The sequence below is a fragment of the Rhodamnia argentea genome, chromosome 3 (assembly GCF_020921035.1).
Source record: "Rhodamnia argentea isolate NSW1041297 chromosome 3, ASM2092103v1, whole genome shotgun sequence".
NCBI lineage: Eukaryota > Viridiplantae > Streptophyta > Magnoliopsida > Myrtales > Myrtaceae > Rhodamnia > Rhodamnia argentea.
In genome coordinates this window covers 16,895,840-16,914,480 of record NC_063152.1, presented here as the reverse complement: position 1 = coordinate 16,914,480, position 18,641 = coordinate 16,895,840, and the positions used below count along the sequence as shown (strand labels likewise).

General features: G+C 41.3%; 4 protein-coding genes across 5 annotated transcripts; 3 read left to right on the top strand and 1 right to left on the bottom strand.

Annotated features, from left to right (window-relative positions):
- Positions 1-2,003: 2,003 nt before the first annotated feature.
- On the top strand, positions 2,004-4,392 carry LOC125314206 (CAX-interacting protein 4-like). 2 transcript variants are annotated; one of them, XM_048275807.1, is made up of 3 exons: positions 2,004-2,185; positions 2,438-3,472; positions 3,876-4,065. In XM_048275807.1, exon 2 carries the CDS (start codon positions 2,457-2,459, stop codon positions 3,465-3,467), a length of 1,011 nt encoding a protein of 336 aa, XP_048131764.1. In that variant the 5' UTR covers positions 2,004-2,185; positions 2,438-2,456; the 3' UTR covers positions 3,468-3,472; positions 3,876-4,065. The 2 variants fall into 2 exon arrangements, with proteins under 2 accessions (XP_048131764.1, XP_048131763.1); XM_048275806.1 differs by lacking the exon at positions 3,876-4,065 and adding an exon at positions 4,106-4,392 and having other exon boundaries at positions 2,016-2,185.
- Positions 4,393-5,105: 713 nt separating this feature from the next.
- Positions 5,106-17,972, top strand: LOC115754052 (cysteine-rich and transmembrane domain-containing protein WIH2-like). The gene is made up of 4 exons (XM_030692967.2): positions 5,106-5,126; positions 16,656-16,738; positions 17,127-17,517; positions 17,759-17,972. Exons 2-4 carry the CDS (start codon positions 16,708-16,710, stop codon positions 17,802-17,804), a joined length of 468 nt encoding a protein of 155 aa, XP_030548827.1. The 5' UTR covers positions 5,106-5,126; positions 16,656-16,707; the 3' UTR covers positions 17,805-17,972.
- Positions 5,129-12,045, bottom strand: LOC115754047 (phosphatase IMPL1, chloroplastic). Its single transcript, XM_030692954.2, has 11 exons — positions 11,613-12,045; positions 10,925-10,992; positions 9,913-10,046; positions 8,575-8,663; positions 7,829-7,886; positions 7,695-7,747; positions 7,343-7,441; positions 7,059-7,172; positions 6,538-6,639; positions 5,316-5,437; positions 5,129-5,177 (listed from the first exon to the last, which is right to left on the bottom strand). Exons 1-10 carry the CDS (start codon positions 11,916-11,918, stop codon positions 5,339-5,341), a joined length of 1,122 nt encoding a protein of 373 aa, XP_030548814.1. The 5' UTR covers positions 11,919-12,045; the 3' UTR covers positions 5,129-5,177; positions 5,316-5,338.
- On the top strand, positions 14,321-15,555 carry LOC115754063 (lamin-like protein). Its single transcript, XM_030692983.2, has 2 exons — positions 14,321-14,519; positions 15,230-15,555. The coding sequence occupies exons 1-2, from the start codon at positions 14,330-14,332 to the stop codon at positions 15,553-15,555; spliced, it is 516 nt and encodes a 171-aa protein (XP_030548843.2). The 5' UTR covers positions 14,321-14,329.
- Positions 17,973-18,641: the final 669 nt, after the last annotated feature.

Below are 18,641 nucleotides of genomic sequence, written 5' to 3'. Positions count from 1 at the left end.
TTAATGTTTAGAAATAATATCGGCATTATTTTTGGCCAATCCTCCCATGGTCTTGTGATTCAACCGAAAAATCGAAACTAATCTCCTTGTTAAATCTAAATGATGAATGGGCGTCCCGTGGGGACTGATAAAAAATTCTCGCCCATACGATAAAAAGATTTCCTACTTTATGTTATATTAGTAGATACATAATATTTGTAAATACTACAAGATAAAATTGGCCCAAATTTCCGATATGGCAGAGAAAAATAGTTTAAAATTCACAGTTAAAGTAGTTAAAAAAAAACCATTCAACTTTTGTTTTCCGTATCTGTATATTCTTTTTGTTTTTTTTAATTGAGCCTCGACACTTGTGCTAAGCTCGCAAGTTCGGAGTTAGGTAGAACCTTCGAAGGTTCGACCTCATTAGGCCCGATTCGACCCATCCAGGCCTACCCAATTAATAGGTCTAGTCCCGATTCTATTCCAAATTATTTTCCTTTCCATTTTATCATTTTTATATGGGAAAATGCCAAAAAAGGGCTCCAAGTGTACTTGTTTTCTCAATTAAGGGCCTGAAGTGCAACTTGTGTCAAAGAAAGGCCTCAAGTGCCTTTTTTTTATTCAAATGAGGGCCCGAACGGGGACATTTTTGTCTTTTTACATTTTGTGATTGTTTTCCTTTTTTTCCTTCTATTTTTTTTCCTTTTCTTCTTTCTTGTTTCCTTTTGTTCTTCTCCTCACCACCGGTGGCCGTGGGTTGAGCGGCCGCAAGGGTTTGCCTCACTCGGTTCGGGCGAGGTCGGGCCGAGTCGCCGAAATGGCGGACGGCGAGGACGTGGCGACGCGGCGGCAAAGGCCGAGGTGGACTTCTTTCTTGTTTCCTTTTGTTCTTCTCCTCACCACCGGTGGGCGTGGGTTGAGCGGCCGCAAGGGTTTGCCTCACTAAGTTCGGGCGAGGGCGGGCCGAGTCGCCGAAATGGCGGACGACGAGGACGTGGCGACGGCGGCGGCAAGGCCGAGGTGGAGGTAGCGACGTGGGTCAAGATCTGGTTGAGGGCGAGCTTCGCGTTCGAGATCGTCGCTCATCGCGGCCGAAGCGACCTTGCACCCGTCTGCGATCGGCGACGAGAAAGTCGCGGGCCGAGCGGCCGAGATCGTAGGCAACGAGGACGCGGGATGGAGAGTCCGAGACGGGGGTCCTCGCGCCCGTTTGCGGCCCGATCTGGTGAGGCTTCCCTTGCCAGCGGCTGCAAGGTAGGCCCTCGCGGGTGGCCGGGCCAGCCACACACGACTCATGGTCGGTTGGTGCAAGGGGAAGAAGAAAGAAGAAAAGGAAAAAAACAGAAGAAAAAAAAGGAAAACAATCACAAAATGTAAAAAGACAAAAATGTCCCCGTTCGTGCCCTCATTTGAATAAAAAAAGGCACTTGAGGCCCTTCTTTGACACAAGTTGCACTTCAGGCCCTTAATTGAGAAAAATAAGTACACTTGGGGCCTTTTTTGGCATTTTCCCTTTTTATATTAATTACATTCCGTTACCTTGCGTGTTTGAATAGAAGTCAAAATGTGATTGTAATAGGATTTGACAAAGGAAAGTGAAAAAATTGAATACTCCGTTTGTTTCGTGGAAAATAAATTATTTGAAAATTTTTTTCTTAAATGAAAAATATTTCTACTGCCCATGAATTTTTTCAAATATAAATTGTTTTCGATAATGAAAAATTTCATGCAAGTCATCATCGTTAAGAATTTATTTTTAAATTTATTTTTCGTGAAATAGAGCCGAAGATTGGGCCTCATGGGCTTGTTTATTAGGCTAAAGCGGAAACGGATCATAAATTGGGCCGGCTCCGACCCGAAACATATCGGGCACATAAAAACCGAAGATTGTCCCCCTCCTCCCTCTCTCTTTTGGTTCAGAAACTACTGGGGCACGGTGAGTTTCAAATTCTTGGTTCCAGTAGTTTCTCTTCGTCAACCGATCCGTCTTGACCCATTCGAATTCATCAGCTCACAGGTAAAGCCACTATCGATGATGTTTCGATGATCTACTCTTTCTGATTTCAATGTTTCTGGGGTGGGTCGGATGTAGAATCTGATGCTCGTAAGCAAAGCCGATCAATTCTTCGTTCTTCCCGTCTTGATGAGCGTCTCTTTCGATGTTGATGGGCCTATGCACGGTCTTGTTTTCTTTCTTTTGGATGTAAATGGAACTTAATCGGAAAACTCTCGCCAATGTTGTCAACTGTTAGGGTTTTTTTCTACATCTGGCACCTGAATTTTGCAGCTGGTATCTTGGCTAGGGTTTGATTTGGCTGTTTTGAAGCCCTGTTTCACTGTTCGATTTCGAGTTTCTTTTTTCTTGTTCGTTCGGGTGAATTGGTTGGGATGTCGAAGAAATTGGATGAAGGGTGTTGATAATTTTTCTTTTTTCCTGTTTGGTTCTCCTTCATAGGGCTTGATCTGCTTCAAAGATGCCGGCCACTGCAGGAAGGGTTCGCATGCCTGCGAACAATAGGGTTCACAGTAGTGCAGCCCTTCAAACCCATGGTATATGGCAGAGTGCGATTGGGTACGATCCTTACGCTCCCAACAAGGATGAGTCGAAGAGTTCGGCTCCCAGTAAGGCTGCCGCTGCGGAGCCCGAGGGCGAGAACGCCTATGCGAGCTTCCAGGGTCTGCTTGCCCTTGCCCGTATTACTGGGTCAAATGCCGATGAGGCCCGTGGCTCGTGCAAGAAGTGTGGCCGTGTTGGGCACCTGACATTTCAGTGTAGAAACTTCTTGAGCGTGAAGGAGGATACGGAAAAGGACCCGGAGGCTGTGCAGGCTGCACTTGCATCTTTAACTGGGTTGGATAAGCTGAAGGGGAAGGCTAACAAGCTGAATGGCAAGACTGAAGCAGAAAGTGAGGAGGATAGTGAGGAGGATGAAAGCGAGTCTACAGATTCTGATGTGGACTCAGAGATTGAGAGGTTAATTGCCAAACGCCAGGGGAAAAAGGTCAGCAGTAAGGGTAGCGAAGACAATTCATTGAAGAAGAAGAAGAAGAGGAGGGATGATTCGGAAGATGATGATGCGGACAGTGATCCTGGGGAGAGAAAGAAAAGAGGGAGGTCAAAGAAGAGAAAGAGTGGAAGGAGAAGAAGTAGTCTCTCTGAGGATGAGGATGAATCAAGAAAGAAGAGGAGGAAGGAGAGGAGAAGGAAGAGGGATGAGTCATCAGATGAGGAGGAGCATAGACGGCGGCGCCGGAAGAGTAAGAATGAGAAAAGGAGGAGGAAGAGTCGTAGACATTCAGATGACTCTGACTCGGACGAATCAGGTGATTCTGGTAGGAGGCACAGGCGGAAGAGCCGGAGGAGGGTAGCTGCATCTTCTGATTCTGGAGCGGGTACCTCAGATGACTCGCGTGTTGGTAGGGATGCAAAGCGATCTGGGAAGAGTAGCAGAAGATACCGTCATAAAGAGGATGAGTCTAGCTAAGATAGGTAATTACTTACACTTGGCTATTTAGTTTAATTGATATAATGCCACTGTCTAATCCGAGAATCTGATGCTAAGAACACTTTTATGCTGCAGAATGTCCTTTTTATAATAGAATATAATCATAGGTGCTACTAGTGTTTTCTGCTAATGAAACACGGTAACGATAACTGTACTATAAAAGCTTTCCTGTACAAGATCTACCTGTCAATTGTACCCTTAGCTTAATATCAAGATAGCGCTAGTCTGTGCAGTTTATTGCCTAACTAGCTCAGTTTTTTCCTCTCACTATGCACAGGTTGGTTTATTTTATTCCTTTTAAAGGGTGATCATAAGGTTCGTTTGTGGAGCCACGGCGGTGATTCTCGTCTCCTTAAAATGAATTTGATTATTGCATTTTGAATGTAGAGTACAGCTGTAAGGATTCTCAGTTTGGCAAATGAATATAATTATGCCTATTACTGCTCAGTTAATCTGTAGAGACTCCTTGTAATCTGAAGAATGCGGTCATTGGGGTTAATAAGTCACTTGGCTTGGTGTACAGAAGCCAAAACGTAGTCTTGCTTTGTGATAGGTAGCTTGGGGAGGTAATAATTGCATGAGATATATGATATCTGATGTGGTCTCCCATGCTGCAGATTCGGAGGGTGAGGACATGGTGTTTTCTGTGGAAATCGTTTTAGCTGATGCAGAGGATGGCGATTGAGCGACCTGTTGTGTGCATTGTTGAGAAAGCGGAAAAGAAAAGAGTGTGCAAGTGTGTGGATTTATGTTCTTGCTCCTCTTAGTATTCGTTGCCCTTTACTACTGCAAGTGTGCTAATGGCGTTGTTATCGTATCTACATATCCATGACTTATGGGTTGTTGGACAGTATATTTGCTACCTGCATTTTATGAATAATGTCAGCTCTTGAGATTTCTCTGACTCGGGGCTCTTGGAGGAGCAAGAACTAGAAATTCGGTGTCATGGAAAGGGAGAAGCGTTGTGAACTTCCTTTGCAGTTGACTTGGCTGGAGGCTCAGCATCATACTATCTGCTGCCTTGGGAATTGCGATTTGCTAGTACTTCCTTTTGTTGTCTGATCCTAAAAAAGGAAAAATTTCCTTCTGCTGGGTTCTCAAAGGCAAAATTGTGTCCAAGCATTGTCATGGGCGGCCAGATTCTTGGCCAAATCCATGTGCACTCGTCCACCCCCGACGATGTGCCTCGGGAATCTGTCGGCCCGTGACACATTGCTCTAAGGAGAATCAGCAATGGCAAATATCACCATTCCTGAAGAGAAATTTGACCTAGACCTAGCCACTTTGTCATATTTTCCCTACGTTTTCTCAACAGCATCTTCATGGTATCAACTACTGTTGTTGGTGGTTGTCATTAGCTTAAGCAATGTTTGCGTTGTGCATCTATTCGGGCAGCATTAAAAGATCCAATTTGTCTGCTGATAATCCCATGGAAGACGATCGAGCAATGTTAGGGATATTAAGAAGCGTGGTAGCGATTATTCAAGTTAGTAAATCCCGTTAAAGCGCCTCACTAAATCTGTCACATCTAGTAAATGACTGAATATATGCAGCATTACTCTTCTCCCAATTATAAAGACAGAAAGACTTTAGAAGAACATAGAAGCATGCTCTAGCGAGAGAGAGAGAGAGAGAGAAGTGATTGCAAACTGAATAGGGGCAGTAAGGCTCTATCATTCCTCAATACATCGGTCAAATGAATAAATTACAATCAAGACATGAAGAATGTTGTCCTCCTGCCTCCTTCAGTCTACTACTCGAGAACCGAATGACCCCGCAAAGATTATTAAGAAAAGAATAGGACTCCGAGCAAGACCCTTTCCGACAAAGATGACCAACCACTCGGCAGTTCACAAGTCAGTCTGATAATTATCAGGCTTGTACCACAATGAAAAGTCAATTCCTTTGGCCTTCAGTTTCTCCGTAGCAGGCGCGATTCTGTCCAGAAGCTGCATTTCGAAACTTGTCATTAAGCACGTCATTGTTCATAGATAAAATGGGTACAGGTGTTAATAACACAAATGGATTTTCCCAGATGCTAATAATACATCGCCCAATTTACATCCAACTAAAAAGTACATCACATTTGGTTCCACCATTGCCGCAACAAACGTGCCCAAGGCTAACATACAGCACAAGCTTACCTTCTGAAATATAATGCTAAAAAAACAGTTGTACTCATGCAAAGATATTGCTATAGAAAACTCGTAGATATAGGGCTGGCGGAGATTGTTAACCCATCATGCCTTCCCAAATCAAACTGCGAAACCCATATATGTTTGAATGCACTGTGCTTTTCTGGCTGTTCAACAATCAAACATTATAGGTCACCACGGTTGATCTTGCTAATATCTCTTCATGTAATTTAGTCTGGTGAATAGACAATATCGTGAAATCAGCCCATTATGTCGCTTTTTATCTTTGCATACAGCCATGAGAATAAGCAGAATGGGAATAAGCAGAACAATTTCCAGATAACTTCAAATCTGCGATGTTAATTTCTTCTACTTTTTTATTGCTTGTACATATTCTCATTTTGGGTGTTAATTGCTTTAAAACCTCGTCGAATCTTTAAGGCTGGCCACTCCACTTCGATAATTGATATTGTTGGAAGGTCGTTGTGTCGTAATACCATTGTCCTATATTAACTAACTAAAGTAAATTAACCCAAAATAGTAAAATCTCTCTGGTATGGTTATGCAATTTAACTGTTTGTCCATGATCTAGGGATATTTCCCCTACTGAAAATAGTGAAGCTCCATCCTATTTATCATATTCCATATTCAAGAAATACATTTCCACACCTAGGAAGTACGAACAGGCCAAAGGCCAGAGTTCGTTGCTGGTGTCTGTCAGTTCTATATGAGACGGAAAGGTTGGACTAGATGCCATCACTCTTATGAGACGCGTTATTGTATCAAAGGATGGGGAGATCCCCATTCAGCCTAATAAACATATAATATTCTCAAAAGTATATAAAAGGCTTTCCTGGCCTTCAAAGTCCAGGGTTAAATTTATGTTACTGAGTAGGGAAAAAAAAAACACTGACCTTGCCATGCAGAGCACCATTTGATACCAAAACAGACCTATCGAAAACACAAAACTTTCCACCATCCATGCAAGAAACAGCCCCACCTGCTTCTTCGACTATCTGCTTGGAGAGGAACAGACATTAAATAAGCTAACATGCACATCCATCGGTTGGATATATATAAGGAGACTAAGGAGCCAAGGACAGAAGATATATGAGACTTAGAGGGATAAATCTCAACAAGTACATGAGGGCATTCTCATAATTTTTGTCATCTCTGTATCTGTCTCTTTGAGACAGAAGCTTCAATCAGTAGAACCGTTTATAGAACGGTCACCTCAAATCGGAAGCTTAGGCTGCTAAGGTAATTCTAAGATACACACCACTGGAACCATTTGAGAGAAAAAAGGAAAGTGATACTAAGTTTACCCTTTTATCCAATGGAACCACATAAGTAAACAATGTTAATCTCACGAAGTGTAAGGGGAAAAAAAATCGTAATTCAACAAAAAGCAAACTCGTCATCTGGAGTATGTTACCAAAACACCCGCAGCCATGTCCCATGGCTTCAGACGGTACTCCCAGTATGCTTCAACTACTCCAAGAGCTACATGGCACATATCAACGGCGGCTGCTCCGAGCCTTCTTACTCCCTAAATAGTACAATGTATCGATAGATTAAAAAACAATGGTACAACAGTGACAACTAAATGGGCTAGGCAGACATTACCATGATGGTAATAAAAAAAAAAAGGCATCACTGAGAGAGAGAGAGAGAGATTATTGCTCATAGAAATAATAGCTGTAATAGAAGAACATATACCCGGCTAATATCAGTAAATTCTTTAAATAACTCCATGTTGGTAGCCCATGGATCATCATGTTCATAACCAAACCCAGTCACTAGAAGAGATTGCTCCACCTGTAGGGGGAAAAAGACTTTCTTTTTGGTGAACTTCAATGTTGTCTAAATCTTCAAGCCACACAAATTGCTCATTCCCTTCTACAGTTGAAGCAGAGAAGCATTGCAAGGGAAACATCCAACAATTATAGATTGTAAATTCTTTCTGATAAACTAGAAAACAAATGTTCAAAGAGTTGTATATAGCAAGGCCAAACAAAAGAACTCATTATCAGCTTGCCCCTACAATGCCAATCTATGGTCAACTACTCACCAGATCCGTTTTGCTTGCCTGAATTTTTTGCCCATTGCAGAATGCTCCTCCACCTAAAATAGGAGAGTAAAGTATCCCAGTTGAAAGTAATCAATAATGATGGTAGGCTTTATACACAAGAGTAAGACAGTCACCTGCTGTGGCAGAAAATGTGCGGGTATTCCAGCACATAGGGCCTCCGACGAACTCCACCTAAATATAGTATCACATTCTCAGAGTTCTTCAAAGTGTAAGCCAGTGTAAGAACCCTTAACTTCCACATGAAGTGGGGGGCAACAATTTCTTCACAGAGTCAGGGACAAGTAAGGGGCACTTTACACATCGGAATTGACTCATGTAGCCATGCTTAAGAACTGACTTTACATCTCTATTCAAAGACAGGACAAGTGTTTCTGGAATTCACAGAGGACTTTGAAGTTAATTTGACTTTTATGATTTTAGCAGCAAGTAAGTGAATATCAGCAACATCAACATCAACATCACCTTTATCCCAAACTAGTTGGGGTCGGCGGTCGATGAACCCAAAAGTAAATAAAATAAAAGCAAGTAAATGAATATAATGGCCGAATTAACAATAAGGATACTGCTTGAGCCACGGTAACATCTTACCAAAAAGAGAAAAAAGAAAAACTGAAGAGCAAAGCGGCAGCTTTTCTTTGTTTATTAAAGTTACATGTCCATATAGTTCAACTTGTTTCTCGTTCAATCAGTAATCGACTCTGGAACAGCCACAATGTCTGTATAGCCTTTTGATGCCTTCTAGTATGGACCTTTGGTGCATGTCTATAATCCATGCAAATTCAGTCATTTATGGCCTTGAGTAGCCCTACAATCAATACTAAAACTATAAGTAATGACAACATGAGCTAGATAGACATACCACTGCTGCAGCAGCAGGATTTCCTCGGAAGAGAACTCCAACAGAAACTGCAAAGCTAGGGTAACCATGGGTGAAGTTTGTCGTCCCATCTAGAAACACATGAAATTTCGAGATTATTGGGGAGGGAAGGAGGAAGGGAGAGAACTAATTAAGGAAACAATAAAGAAAATGCATTTGCAGTATTACATATGCCTGAACGGTCCGAAACTTTTTCAAACTTTATGCAATATGCTCATCTAAGAAATCCTGCGTAATGTTTTCAAGTGATGATAGCAGATTGTTTCTGCAGTCAACCATCATGCAATATCATTTATAAAGCAAAGGAGCAGTGGTGCCAAACAAATATAGCAACAAAAACTCACGTTGACTGATGAGTATGAAGAGATAGAAAACAATTGGGTACACAACATAGAAGGTTGAGAAGGCATATGAAGAACATTAAGAAATACAGTCTAATGAGGCTAATATGAGACATCTACGCATGGGTGGGGCAACTTTGATATTATCTATGGAATTTGAACAATTTTTTAGGAAAACCAAAAGAAACAAGTATGTTGCGGCAATTCCACCCAGAAGGTAATGGGAATCAGTGATGTGTATGTCCTTATAGCTCAACATGGGCTAAATTTGAAAAGTTCTGGGAAAATTTACAACGAATCGGGCTTTTTTTGGTAATTGGCCTATATACCAACCAAGCAACCAGAGAATCGCTAACAGATTAGCATCATATTAGGGAACCAATCTTGCTCTTCAGGTAATAGAACTACAGTACAGTGGACAACCATGCAAATAGAGGTTCCAGCAGCAGAACAAAATAATTTCATAGGTCTAGTATGCTTTAGCATCCTCATGTGGAAAAAAAAAAAAAAAAAAGGAACACCAATTGTGCATAGCATAATATAGCCAGACAGACCAGAGCAGCAGGATTTGACATACATTAGCAAACACAGTAATATCAGATGAAGATGAGTAAAAGGTGAAGAAGAACAGTTTATCATGGAGGACAGCTTTCAGATATTCACTTCAACCAGTCTCAAAGGAAGTTGCAAACAATGGCTTTCTCACAGTTCAAGACAATGAGATTCATGGGAACGAAATTGATGACTAAAGAGTGATGTTATGGATGAAAAATGAGATAAGGCATTCACATCTAGGAAATCACTATAAGGTAAGCTCCATCATCCTGTCACCGATTAAAAATTAAAGAAAAAAGAAGATAGACTCCATCAAGAATACAACTTTGAAGTCCAACATTTTTATACTGCTAATTCAACAAATACTCGAAACAGAAGGACAATCAAGAGAATATCGGATTCATGGGTTTCCACAAATACATACCTAATGGATCAATGCACCAAAGATAATCAGACGATGAATCTCCTATTATTCCTCCTTCCTCCCCAAGAATTAGATGATCTGGAAAATTCTTCCTCACAACATCTAAAATTGCAGCCTCACTCATTTTGTCTGTTCTGCAAGTAAATTTCCAAAGCTCAGAAACAAGAAACTATTAAGTTCTCTCACCAGAATGCTGTGCTTGACCCTATGAATAGGGTTGGTTGTAAAGGTTGTTATAGTTTGCAAGCATTCAATTATTGTGCGGAATCTCCTACGAATAGATTGCCACAATTTGCATACTCACAGGCATAACCTAAATTTTAACTGGAGAGTTCTTAAGGCTTCCAGCATCCTATGCTGCAACATGTACTTTTAACAACAAATTGCAGAACCCCAAGCATAAAAATTGCATGAACCTGCATCAGATTATTGTTCTTTAAGGCATGTGCAACCACAATACCATGAAATTCAGTTTTCTTTTCACTTGTCTTTCAAGAAAAGATATTAGGTAGGATGGGATTGACCAAGAGCAGAGGTTATCTGAAAGGAGAGCTCAAGGACTCACTTTCAAAGGATAATCAAACGGTATAAATTGAAGAGGAAGGATCAGTCAGCTGCTCAACTTAAAGTGTCGTCGTTTACAGTCTTTACATTATGTTCTCTAGTTATATGGAATCAGCTTTGCACCAAGTTGAGACATGGACATACATAATAATCTTCAACCCTGCATAATGGCTTACCTTAGTACAGCCAAAAAGGACATCAGCAGAACAACATTTCAAGTCACATGAAAATAGGTTAAAAGAGCATTTAAAGCTCGCCACTGAAACAAAGCATTTCAAGCCACCATTTGCAGAATTTGGCTGTCTAGCACAGTGAATGTTTACATTATGATGAGCCAGAGTTACGTAGCAAGTATCATCCACAAGTCTATGGAACCAAGTAAAAAGCCTATCTTAGCTATGGCAAGCGAATACCCTTACTCATATTCAGTGGAAAAAAAGAATCTTACTCGGTCACCAAATCAGTTAGTCCTTTGTAGAAAATATTCCTGGGCTTATTAACAGCATCCATAATGACCTGAAAGAAAATAGTAGTGCCAGAATCAAGATATGCCAGAAAGCTATAAAAGACCATTTTCCAGGAGGAAAAGGATAGAAAAGGGAAAGTATCTCCACAAAATTTAGTACTTCTCAAAATCTTTTTCACCATAAACTTTATCATTAATAATTAGCTGCAGTTCTACATCAATTAGGCATCATCTGCATTATGATCACATATGTGCAAGCTCAGTGCACTGCTGTTTTTTTCTTTCAAGAAAAGAAGACACAAATATTGAATTTTTTCCCATTTTTCCTCATTTGCTCCTCATTCCTGCTAGAATCAGGGGTATCATAGAAAATTCCCAATTCCATCTTTAGCTTGCATATCTGCATGAAACTGAGCGTTTCTACCTAAGGGGAGATACCCTTTTGATTGCTACTCAAATGCTGTTATAACTGATTCATCCTCGATAAATTCCGTTGATTAGGATAAAATTCGACAGACAAAACCTCCCTTTTCTCTTTTCAATTTCCGTTTATGGAGTACTACAGAGCTTGCAAACATCTCCACTCCTGACTCAAACTCAACACGACTCTGTCTATCTCGGCAACAGAACAAAAGAACAAGTGCTCACAAACTGAATGGGCATAAAAGACCTGAGCACCGGTCTTTGCGGCAGTCTCGACGACTTCAATGAGTTGACCAGGAGGGATTGGCCCAGTCGATGCGGCACCCACTTTCGGGTACGAAGTGTCGGAAGACACAACAGCTGTCACACGGAGGGTGGTCCTCCCTCCTTGGCTTGCGTTGAAGGATGGAAATTTCAAGTACCCACCGAGAGAAACTTGACGGGTCCTGGGGAGGAACGACTGGCAAAGCTGGTGATTGAGGGGCGAAACCGAGTTGAGTCTTCGAGAGAACTTGAGAGGAATGTTGGGGGAGAAGACGAGAGACCTGCCCATGTTTCTGCGCCGAGCGTGTCGGAGTTGTTGCTGCTGAACGTGTTCGGTGATTCTGAACTTGTCTCTGCTCACAGTGGCTGGAGGTCTGGCTATGGCAGGAATCTTCGGACTGCACTTGCGCCACAGATTCTTTTTGGACGCATTTCGGATTTGAACGCTTGAAGATGGAAGTATTTGTTCCTTAAGTTAAATCGTTTTTTGCTACGTGAACTCATTAAGCATTTTTATTGCATATATTGGATTAATACAGGATAACAAGATACAACATATTACTTTAGAATTGATAGAGATAAAATCCAATCAGTGTCAGCCAAACAAAAAAAAATATGTAAACCAAATAGTAATTTCCACCTTAAAACTTTTTCTCAAAAAATTGTCATGAAAAGACTAATGCGCGTGTAAAAATGGTAACGAGCTAGATCGGGGAAAGTCTAGTGTAGAGATTCGTGTTCCCCATCTTATCTCACTCGACACACTGTCACTGTCCCACACCCTACGCGGGGCAATTCAAACTTCCCCACACATAATTATGTGGGCCAACCGACCCCGCTCATTTATCTCGCCAAGTTCAAAGAGAAGACTTATATATCTAATTCGAACAACAATGAGCAAGTAGTAAAAAATCTAAAATTATTTAACAATTTTGACAAAATTCTACTCGATGTAACACAGAAACTGGGCTTGTAAGACACTTTTGAGCTAAGTAACACTCTAATATTGTTGGTAGGACCATAAATTAAAAAAAAAATTATCTAAAACTATGAAATATTAAGAAAACAAGCGAACCGAGCCGGCCCAATCGAGAATTTAGGATAGTATCTCGTATAACATCGGCCTATGTTTAAAGATACCATGAGTCTAATTATCATAAAGAAAATTACCAAAAAAATTCGTCAACCTATTGCAATTATACAAATTCGCTCTTAAGCCTTTTATAATTGTGTCAATTCAATATATTTGGCTGGCGGGCGTTGATATGGCAAATTTCTAATAATATTTTATTATTTTGCTACTTTATTTTTAATTTTAAAATTTTTTTCCTCTTTCTTTCTCTTTCTTCCCTTGTGGCCGGCGAGGACTTTACCGCCCTTGCCTAGCCCGGGTGAGGCCGCCTCACCCGTGGTCATGCCTCGCAATGGTCTCGCCATGAAAAATGATTGGATTAGCCACGTTGGAATTTCGTGCAAAGATATATGACTACTTTGGCTAAAATGAAAAAGTTTAGGACGGAATTGATGTCCGTACAATAAGCTTATGATCGATTGGGTAATTATCCTAATGTATTGGCATAAATTATCAACCCCACTGCTATTACAGCAAGTTGGTTGTCAGGGGACTTCAACTCGAAAATTGGAGGTCATTTGTCCGAAAATCGCACTGGCGCGAGTAAATCACTAGATAATAACGGACCCCGTGCTTTTCTGGTATTGTCTTTGGATTATCTAGAACGAATTCTTGCTATATATATATATCGCTTTATTTTAAATGAAAGTGGACGTTACAAAAATTAAATTAAATAACTAATTTCGAAATATTTGAATTCTTAAGTAATGAAAAGATAATTGATAAATGTTCACGATACGAATGATGTGTAAGGATTTGAAATATAGTTAGGATTTAGGAAGGTTGTTATAGGATTGAAAATATCTAGATTTTCGTATTGGAAAGCGAGGGCAATTGTCCAATCAATCATGTACCTATTGTGTAGATGCTAATCTAATCCTCAAACTTGTCAATTTTACCAATTTAATCGAAAAACTTTGCATTGACAATCCAATGTAATCATTTTAGCTTATTTTTGCCGAAAATGGCTGGTGTAAGATCGTCGGCGATGACTGGACCATCACGTCATCGATTTCCGTCGAAAATTAATCGGAAAAAATTACATTGGAATTTCAAGCAAAAGTATAGAACGAAATTGGCAAAATTTGAAAAGATTAGTATTGGATTGACGTCCATACAATAGGTTTAGAACCGAGATCGGATAATTTTTTCCGATTGAAAAAAAGTGAGAGATGCAATAAATTTAGGAACTTGCGCATTTTGCCATGGACACGGTATTTGCAAAATAAGAAATAAAAAAAGAAATGATGGAGACCCCTATACTTACTATAGATGGGCTGCATTCAAGGCGCGGAGGCAAAGTAATTATCCCCTAATGGGACGCAATTAGTGTAATAACTGACAATTAAGGATTCTATATCTCCCAGAAAAGGCAAGAAAATAAACTTTTGCAATGGAGACACGCTCAAGTGAATGATTTCTTCCTTGCATTGCACATTCTTGGCGTGATCAGGGTCAGAGAATCTCCATGAACTGGGTTCATTTACGTGACTAGGGGCATCCTCTGTTCATGCTCTGTTCATCCTCATTCTTAATGGTTCTTCTTGATTAGAGAGAGAGAGAGAGAGATGTTGGGTTCTGGAGAAAAGTTGGCAATGGTCGTGGCAGTGCTGGGGGTGTTGGTGGTCATGGGTTCTGGGGTTGAAGGAAGAGAGCCAACGCTTCATAGGGTTGGTGGAGGAAAGAACACATGGGCACCGAATGTTAACTTCACCGAATGGTCGAGTCATGAGCACTTTCACGTGGGTGATTGGCTCTGTAAGTTCTGCTTCTTTCCATGTTTAAGGCAGAGTTTTCTTCTGGCCTGTTAGAAAATTCTCGCAGATGTGTTGTGTTTTTGTCTTCTTTGTCTTCCAATTTAGTGTATTGAGCTGAGTGTTTCTGTCCTCTGTTTCACTATCAGTTGATGGTATATGGGCTCCTCTATACCAAGAGTCATTGAGTAAAACTGACGCTGACAGATATTCACTGCTAGACTCGGTTAACTCTTAGGATCATGTTAATGGACAGCGGTGAATGGTATGGTATGACAACATTGGTAATTTTGGTAAGTGAAATGCCATACATATGGTCGCTTTACGTGGTTCGAATTTATCATGGAGATTCGTGACCGAGCTTTTCGGTGAATGATGCGAATTCTGCATCTTGACTTTGGTTTAGTCTCTTTAACTTAAAGACCAGCGGAGATGGAAATTGAAAATTACTTGCCAAGTCAAATCGGATTGTTAATGTGTGTATTGGTATGTAAGATGCAAAACCAACTAGGTTTTTAGGTTTTGCTTTGCCAATTTGAGCAGAAAAATGATGTGATTCACTGGAGACAAGTTTTTAGTTATGTGTGTTCAATCGCTATTTCAATATTTCTCTAAGGTACGGCATTTAACTTAGTGTGATAAAATCTTCATTTGTCTTCCTTGATGATGTATTCTGACTTTTAAGTTCTTTGTCACATTTTTATCATTCCAAAGACTTTGGATTCGACAAGACTCAATACAACGTCCTAGAGGTGAACAAGACGAGCTATGACAAGTGCATCGACACAGGCTTCATCACGAATGTCACCAAGGGCGGTAGGGACGTGTTCAATCTCACTGAGGCAAAGCCTTACTACTTCATCAGCGGCAGAGGTTACTGCTTCAGCGGAATGAAGCTCGCCGTCAACGTCACGGTGACACTGCCCCCGCCGTCCGGGGATCCGCCCAAGAAAGGCGGCTCTTTTTGTTCAGTCGGCGGCGTGAGCCGATGGACGATCCTTCTCTCCCTGCTTGCTGCTACATTTCTGTTCTGCTCATGACAAGTTCAGGCCCCGAAGGAGTTCATTTAACTGAAAATCTAGTCACTGATACGTGTAATTTATAGGCTGAGAATTTTCGATTTCGGTTTATTTAGGTTTGAGTCGTGATATAGATCCTCGTCACAGTCGCTCTATCACAAAACCATGGAAAATTTATCTACCATCTGTGTTCCTAGTACTGTTTTATCGGATGTCGTTAGCTATCAATCAAGGGTCAATCTCTAGTCTCATCTTGCTCTCAATGCTTTGGCCTGCATTCCTTTTAAGCTTTACGATGTTGGTGACCCGAATCCATTCAATTGACCTCCATTTCATGTGGTCCAGGGCATCCTCTTGGGTTGAAACTTGAAAAGACGTTGAAAAGTTTGATCACATTCTCTCTTCAAACGGTAGCTCAAGCGCACTAATCGAGAGTTTTTCCTCGCGACCCCGATGCTTTGAACTAAGATGGTTAACGAAATCGGTATTCTAAATGACACGGCGTGATCTAAGTAGATGCCTACGGGAAGTGAGTTCGAAGCACGGGACAGAAAGGATTTGTTCAAGCATCCAATATGAACGCGACGCGTCATTTGGTTCGCCAGTTGCTGTAAATTATATTCGTATTACCTAGCATCGTTCTTTTGCTCCTGCAGGCACGATGTACGTGTGTGTGGATAATTTGTACAAGGGCCAAACCACTTCCTGGCAAGTTCCATCTTGCGGGGGTCAACAGGAATTTCACGGAACTGGTCCTGTCAAAATCATCTAGAAGCAGGAAAGGTCGTAAGAGAAGTAAATGCAACCGTTTGAAAATCCGGGCACTTTGGAACATTCTCCAGGATTAAATATATGCATGTTTGACAAGTCCCTGATCAGCCTTTTTTTTCCTTCATTTTCACGGCTAATTGTTCCTCTAAAAGGACTGTTGATTTCACACCGCAACGCGTTTCTTGCAGCCGCCAGCTATGGACTACATCTGCGCAGGCCTGAGCTGAAACACTTCGCCATATCTGACCTTCACAAACTTAGAAAAGAATAAAGATAAGAGCTTCGAGTCTCTCTTTCCCTCTGCTTCACGTTTTGCCTTCTGCCATTTTCTAAGCAAACAAGAGAGAGAGAGAGTTCACTTCCATTCTGTTACCTGAAAAATCCTAGGAAAACAAAGCTGAGATGGGTCAGGACTCACACTACGGAACTTCAGGTATGCGTCCCTTCTTTCAGGATGCTCCGAGCCGCTCTGAATTGTCTAGCCGTGCGTCAGGAACAGATCGCTCGATCAAATACATGCCCGTAATACCGTCGGTCTAGTTTCCAATATTATGTGCAGCTAAATAACGCCGATTGTCGTAGTTTTCGCTTTAGTCCCCTTTACGGGGCATCAGGCACAAGTCATCACACCAGTGTGTCCTGAGGATAGGAAACTGGAAAACCCCAAATACTATTCTCAATCCAATGTTAAATTTTGGTTCTTTTTGAAGGAATTTTGGCAATAAAATGACTCCCAACCATAGGATAGTTTGTAAATTCTCTAGCATGTCCCACTGATGCATAGAGTCTGATTATGGGGTTGGAACTTGAACATAATGCAGGGATATATCCTCCTATGCCGCCCTCAAGTCCTCCCCCGTCCGCCCCCGAAATGCCGCTGGGCCACATTTATCCTCCGCCGCCACAGGTCGATCCTCCACAGGCAACGGTACATATGTACCCTCCACCTCTGCCGCCTCAGATGTATTCGAATGTGACGCCTCCGTCATATTCATATCCACCCCAAGCCCAAGTGTATCCTCCAGCACCACCACAGGCTCATTCGTATCCGATGCCGCAGCGGCCGCCAGTTCATGGCTACCCTCAAGGCCCTTACGTGGTTCCTCCGCCAGTTGCTTACCCTTCAAAGGATGGCCCCAAGGACTCCCGGCAAGCACCGCCGCCACGGAAGGCCAAAAACAAGAAAAGGGGTCATGGGTTCTGGAGAGGATTGTAAGATCCCTCTCTCTCTCTCTCTCTCACTCAAAAAATGACTCGGTATCACGAAATTAAGTTTTACCGTTTGAAAAATGATTAGACCTAATGAGTTAGCGATATCACGTAAGCATGTCGAAGACAACACAACAGTCGGATAATGCACACCGGCATGTACAAATGCTCCCTTTCTTTCTCTCTTCACAAACATATGTTGATTATTCTTGACTAATTAAGATCCCTATGTCTATATGTGCAGTTGTGCCGGGATGTGCTGTTGCTGCTGCTTGGATATATGCTGTTGATTGCCTTCCATAGTGCAGCGTCCTCTTATCGATGTGGACCTCTTTGCTCTGCCAAACAATTTTTTTATTTTTTTTTTTGCACGGTTTTCTTGTGTCTCATTTTTGTTTATTCATATCTGTATTGTTTCTATCAATGAATTAGAGGGGTTGCTGTACTATATGCAAGAAAGGTTATGAATTAGAGGGGTTGCTGTGCTATTTGGAGATGTTATGTTACATTATCTTCTTGTAACTATATGGATTAACAAATCCAAATTTCACATTACCATGTTATTCTTCCATGCTTAAGCAAGGACACTCATTTGTTTAAATTCTGGGGGCAGTGAGAGTCGAACAAGCTTTGGCCTAAGCACTCGTCGAAAATAGTGAGTCCATTGAGAGTCTGCGACCAAGTAACGCTACCTATTGATGATAAGAAATAGAATTGAGAGGAAATCACAACTCGATAAAAATACCGACTTCATTTGGACAAGAAAGAGAGGTCAAAGACGAACAGATATAGGGAGAACCGATTCTCATTAGACTCACTTATTCCTCCTCTCCAGTTAGGTATTACAAACCATCCTCATTTTTTGTTCGAAAGATACAGAGCCAAGAACCGCTCAATCGCTTAACGCGAAAAGAAGATGTAACAACTCCATTTTCTTCAACCCCTTTTCCCATTTAACAGGTCGAAACGATAACATTCATTCCCCTCGTGCCCCAAAAAAATACTGTCAAGCTGCATCCAGAGTTACCAACTGTACATTGTCCAATGCCAAAACGGCTCATGGTTCACGACCAAAGCTCAAAGGATGAGAAAAAGAAATTGCAAATGACGTTCTAGATGAGATCCAT

What these genes read in the sequence shown, in the direction of transcription:
- LOC115754052 (XM_030692967.2), top strand. Translation starts at nt 16,708, where the DNA reads ATGGGTCAGGACTCACACTACGGAACTTCAG. An exon ending in CTCACACTACGGAACTTCAG is followed by an intron (nt 16,739 to 17,126) that starts GTATGCGTCCCT and finishes AACATAATGCAG; the next exon opens with GGATATATCCTCCTATGCCG. An exon ending in CATGGGTTCTGGAGAGGATT is followed by an intron (nt 17,518 to 17,758) that starts GTAAGATCCCTC and finishes CTATATGTGCAG; the next exon opens with TTGTGCCGGGATGTGCTGTT.
- LOC115754047 (XM_030692954.2), bottom strand. Translation starts at nt 11,918, where the DNA reads ATGGGCAGGTCTCTCGTCTTCTCCCCCAACATTCCTCTCAAGTTCTCT. An exon ending in TTGGTGCATTGATCCATTAG is followed by an intron (nt 8,664 to 9,912) that starts GTATGTATTTGT and finishes ATGTGTTTCTAG; the next exon opens with ATGGGACGACAAACTTCACC. An exon ending in AATTTACTGATATTAGCCGG is followed by an intron (nt 7,173 to 7,342) that starts GTATATGTTCTT and finishes TGTACTATTTAG; the next exon opens with GGAGTAAGAAGGCTCGGAGC.
- LOC115754063 (XM_030692983.2), top strand. Translation starts at nt 14,330, where the DNA reads ATGTTGGGTTCTGGAGAAAAGTTGGCAATGGTCGTGGCAGTGCTGGGG. An exon ending in TCACGTGGGTGATTGGCTCT is followed by an intron (nt 14,520 to 15,229) that starts GTAAGTTCTGCT and finishes ATCATTCCAAAG; the next exon opens with ACTTTGGATTCGACAAGACT.
- LOC125314206 (XM_048275806.1), top strand. Translation starts at nt 2,457, where the DNA reads ATGCCGGCCACTGCAGGAAGGGTTCGCATGCCTGCGAACAATAGGGTT.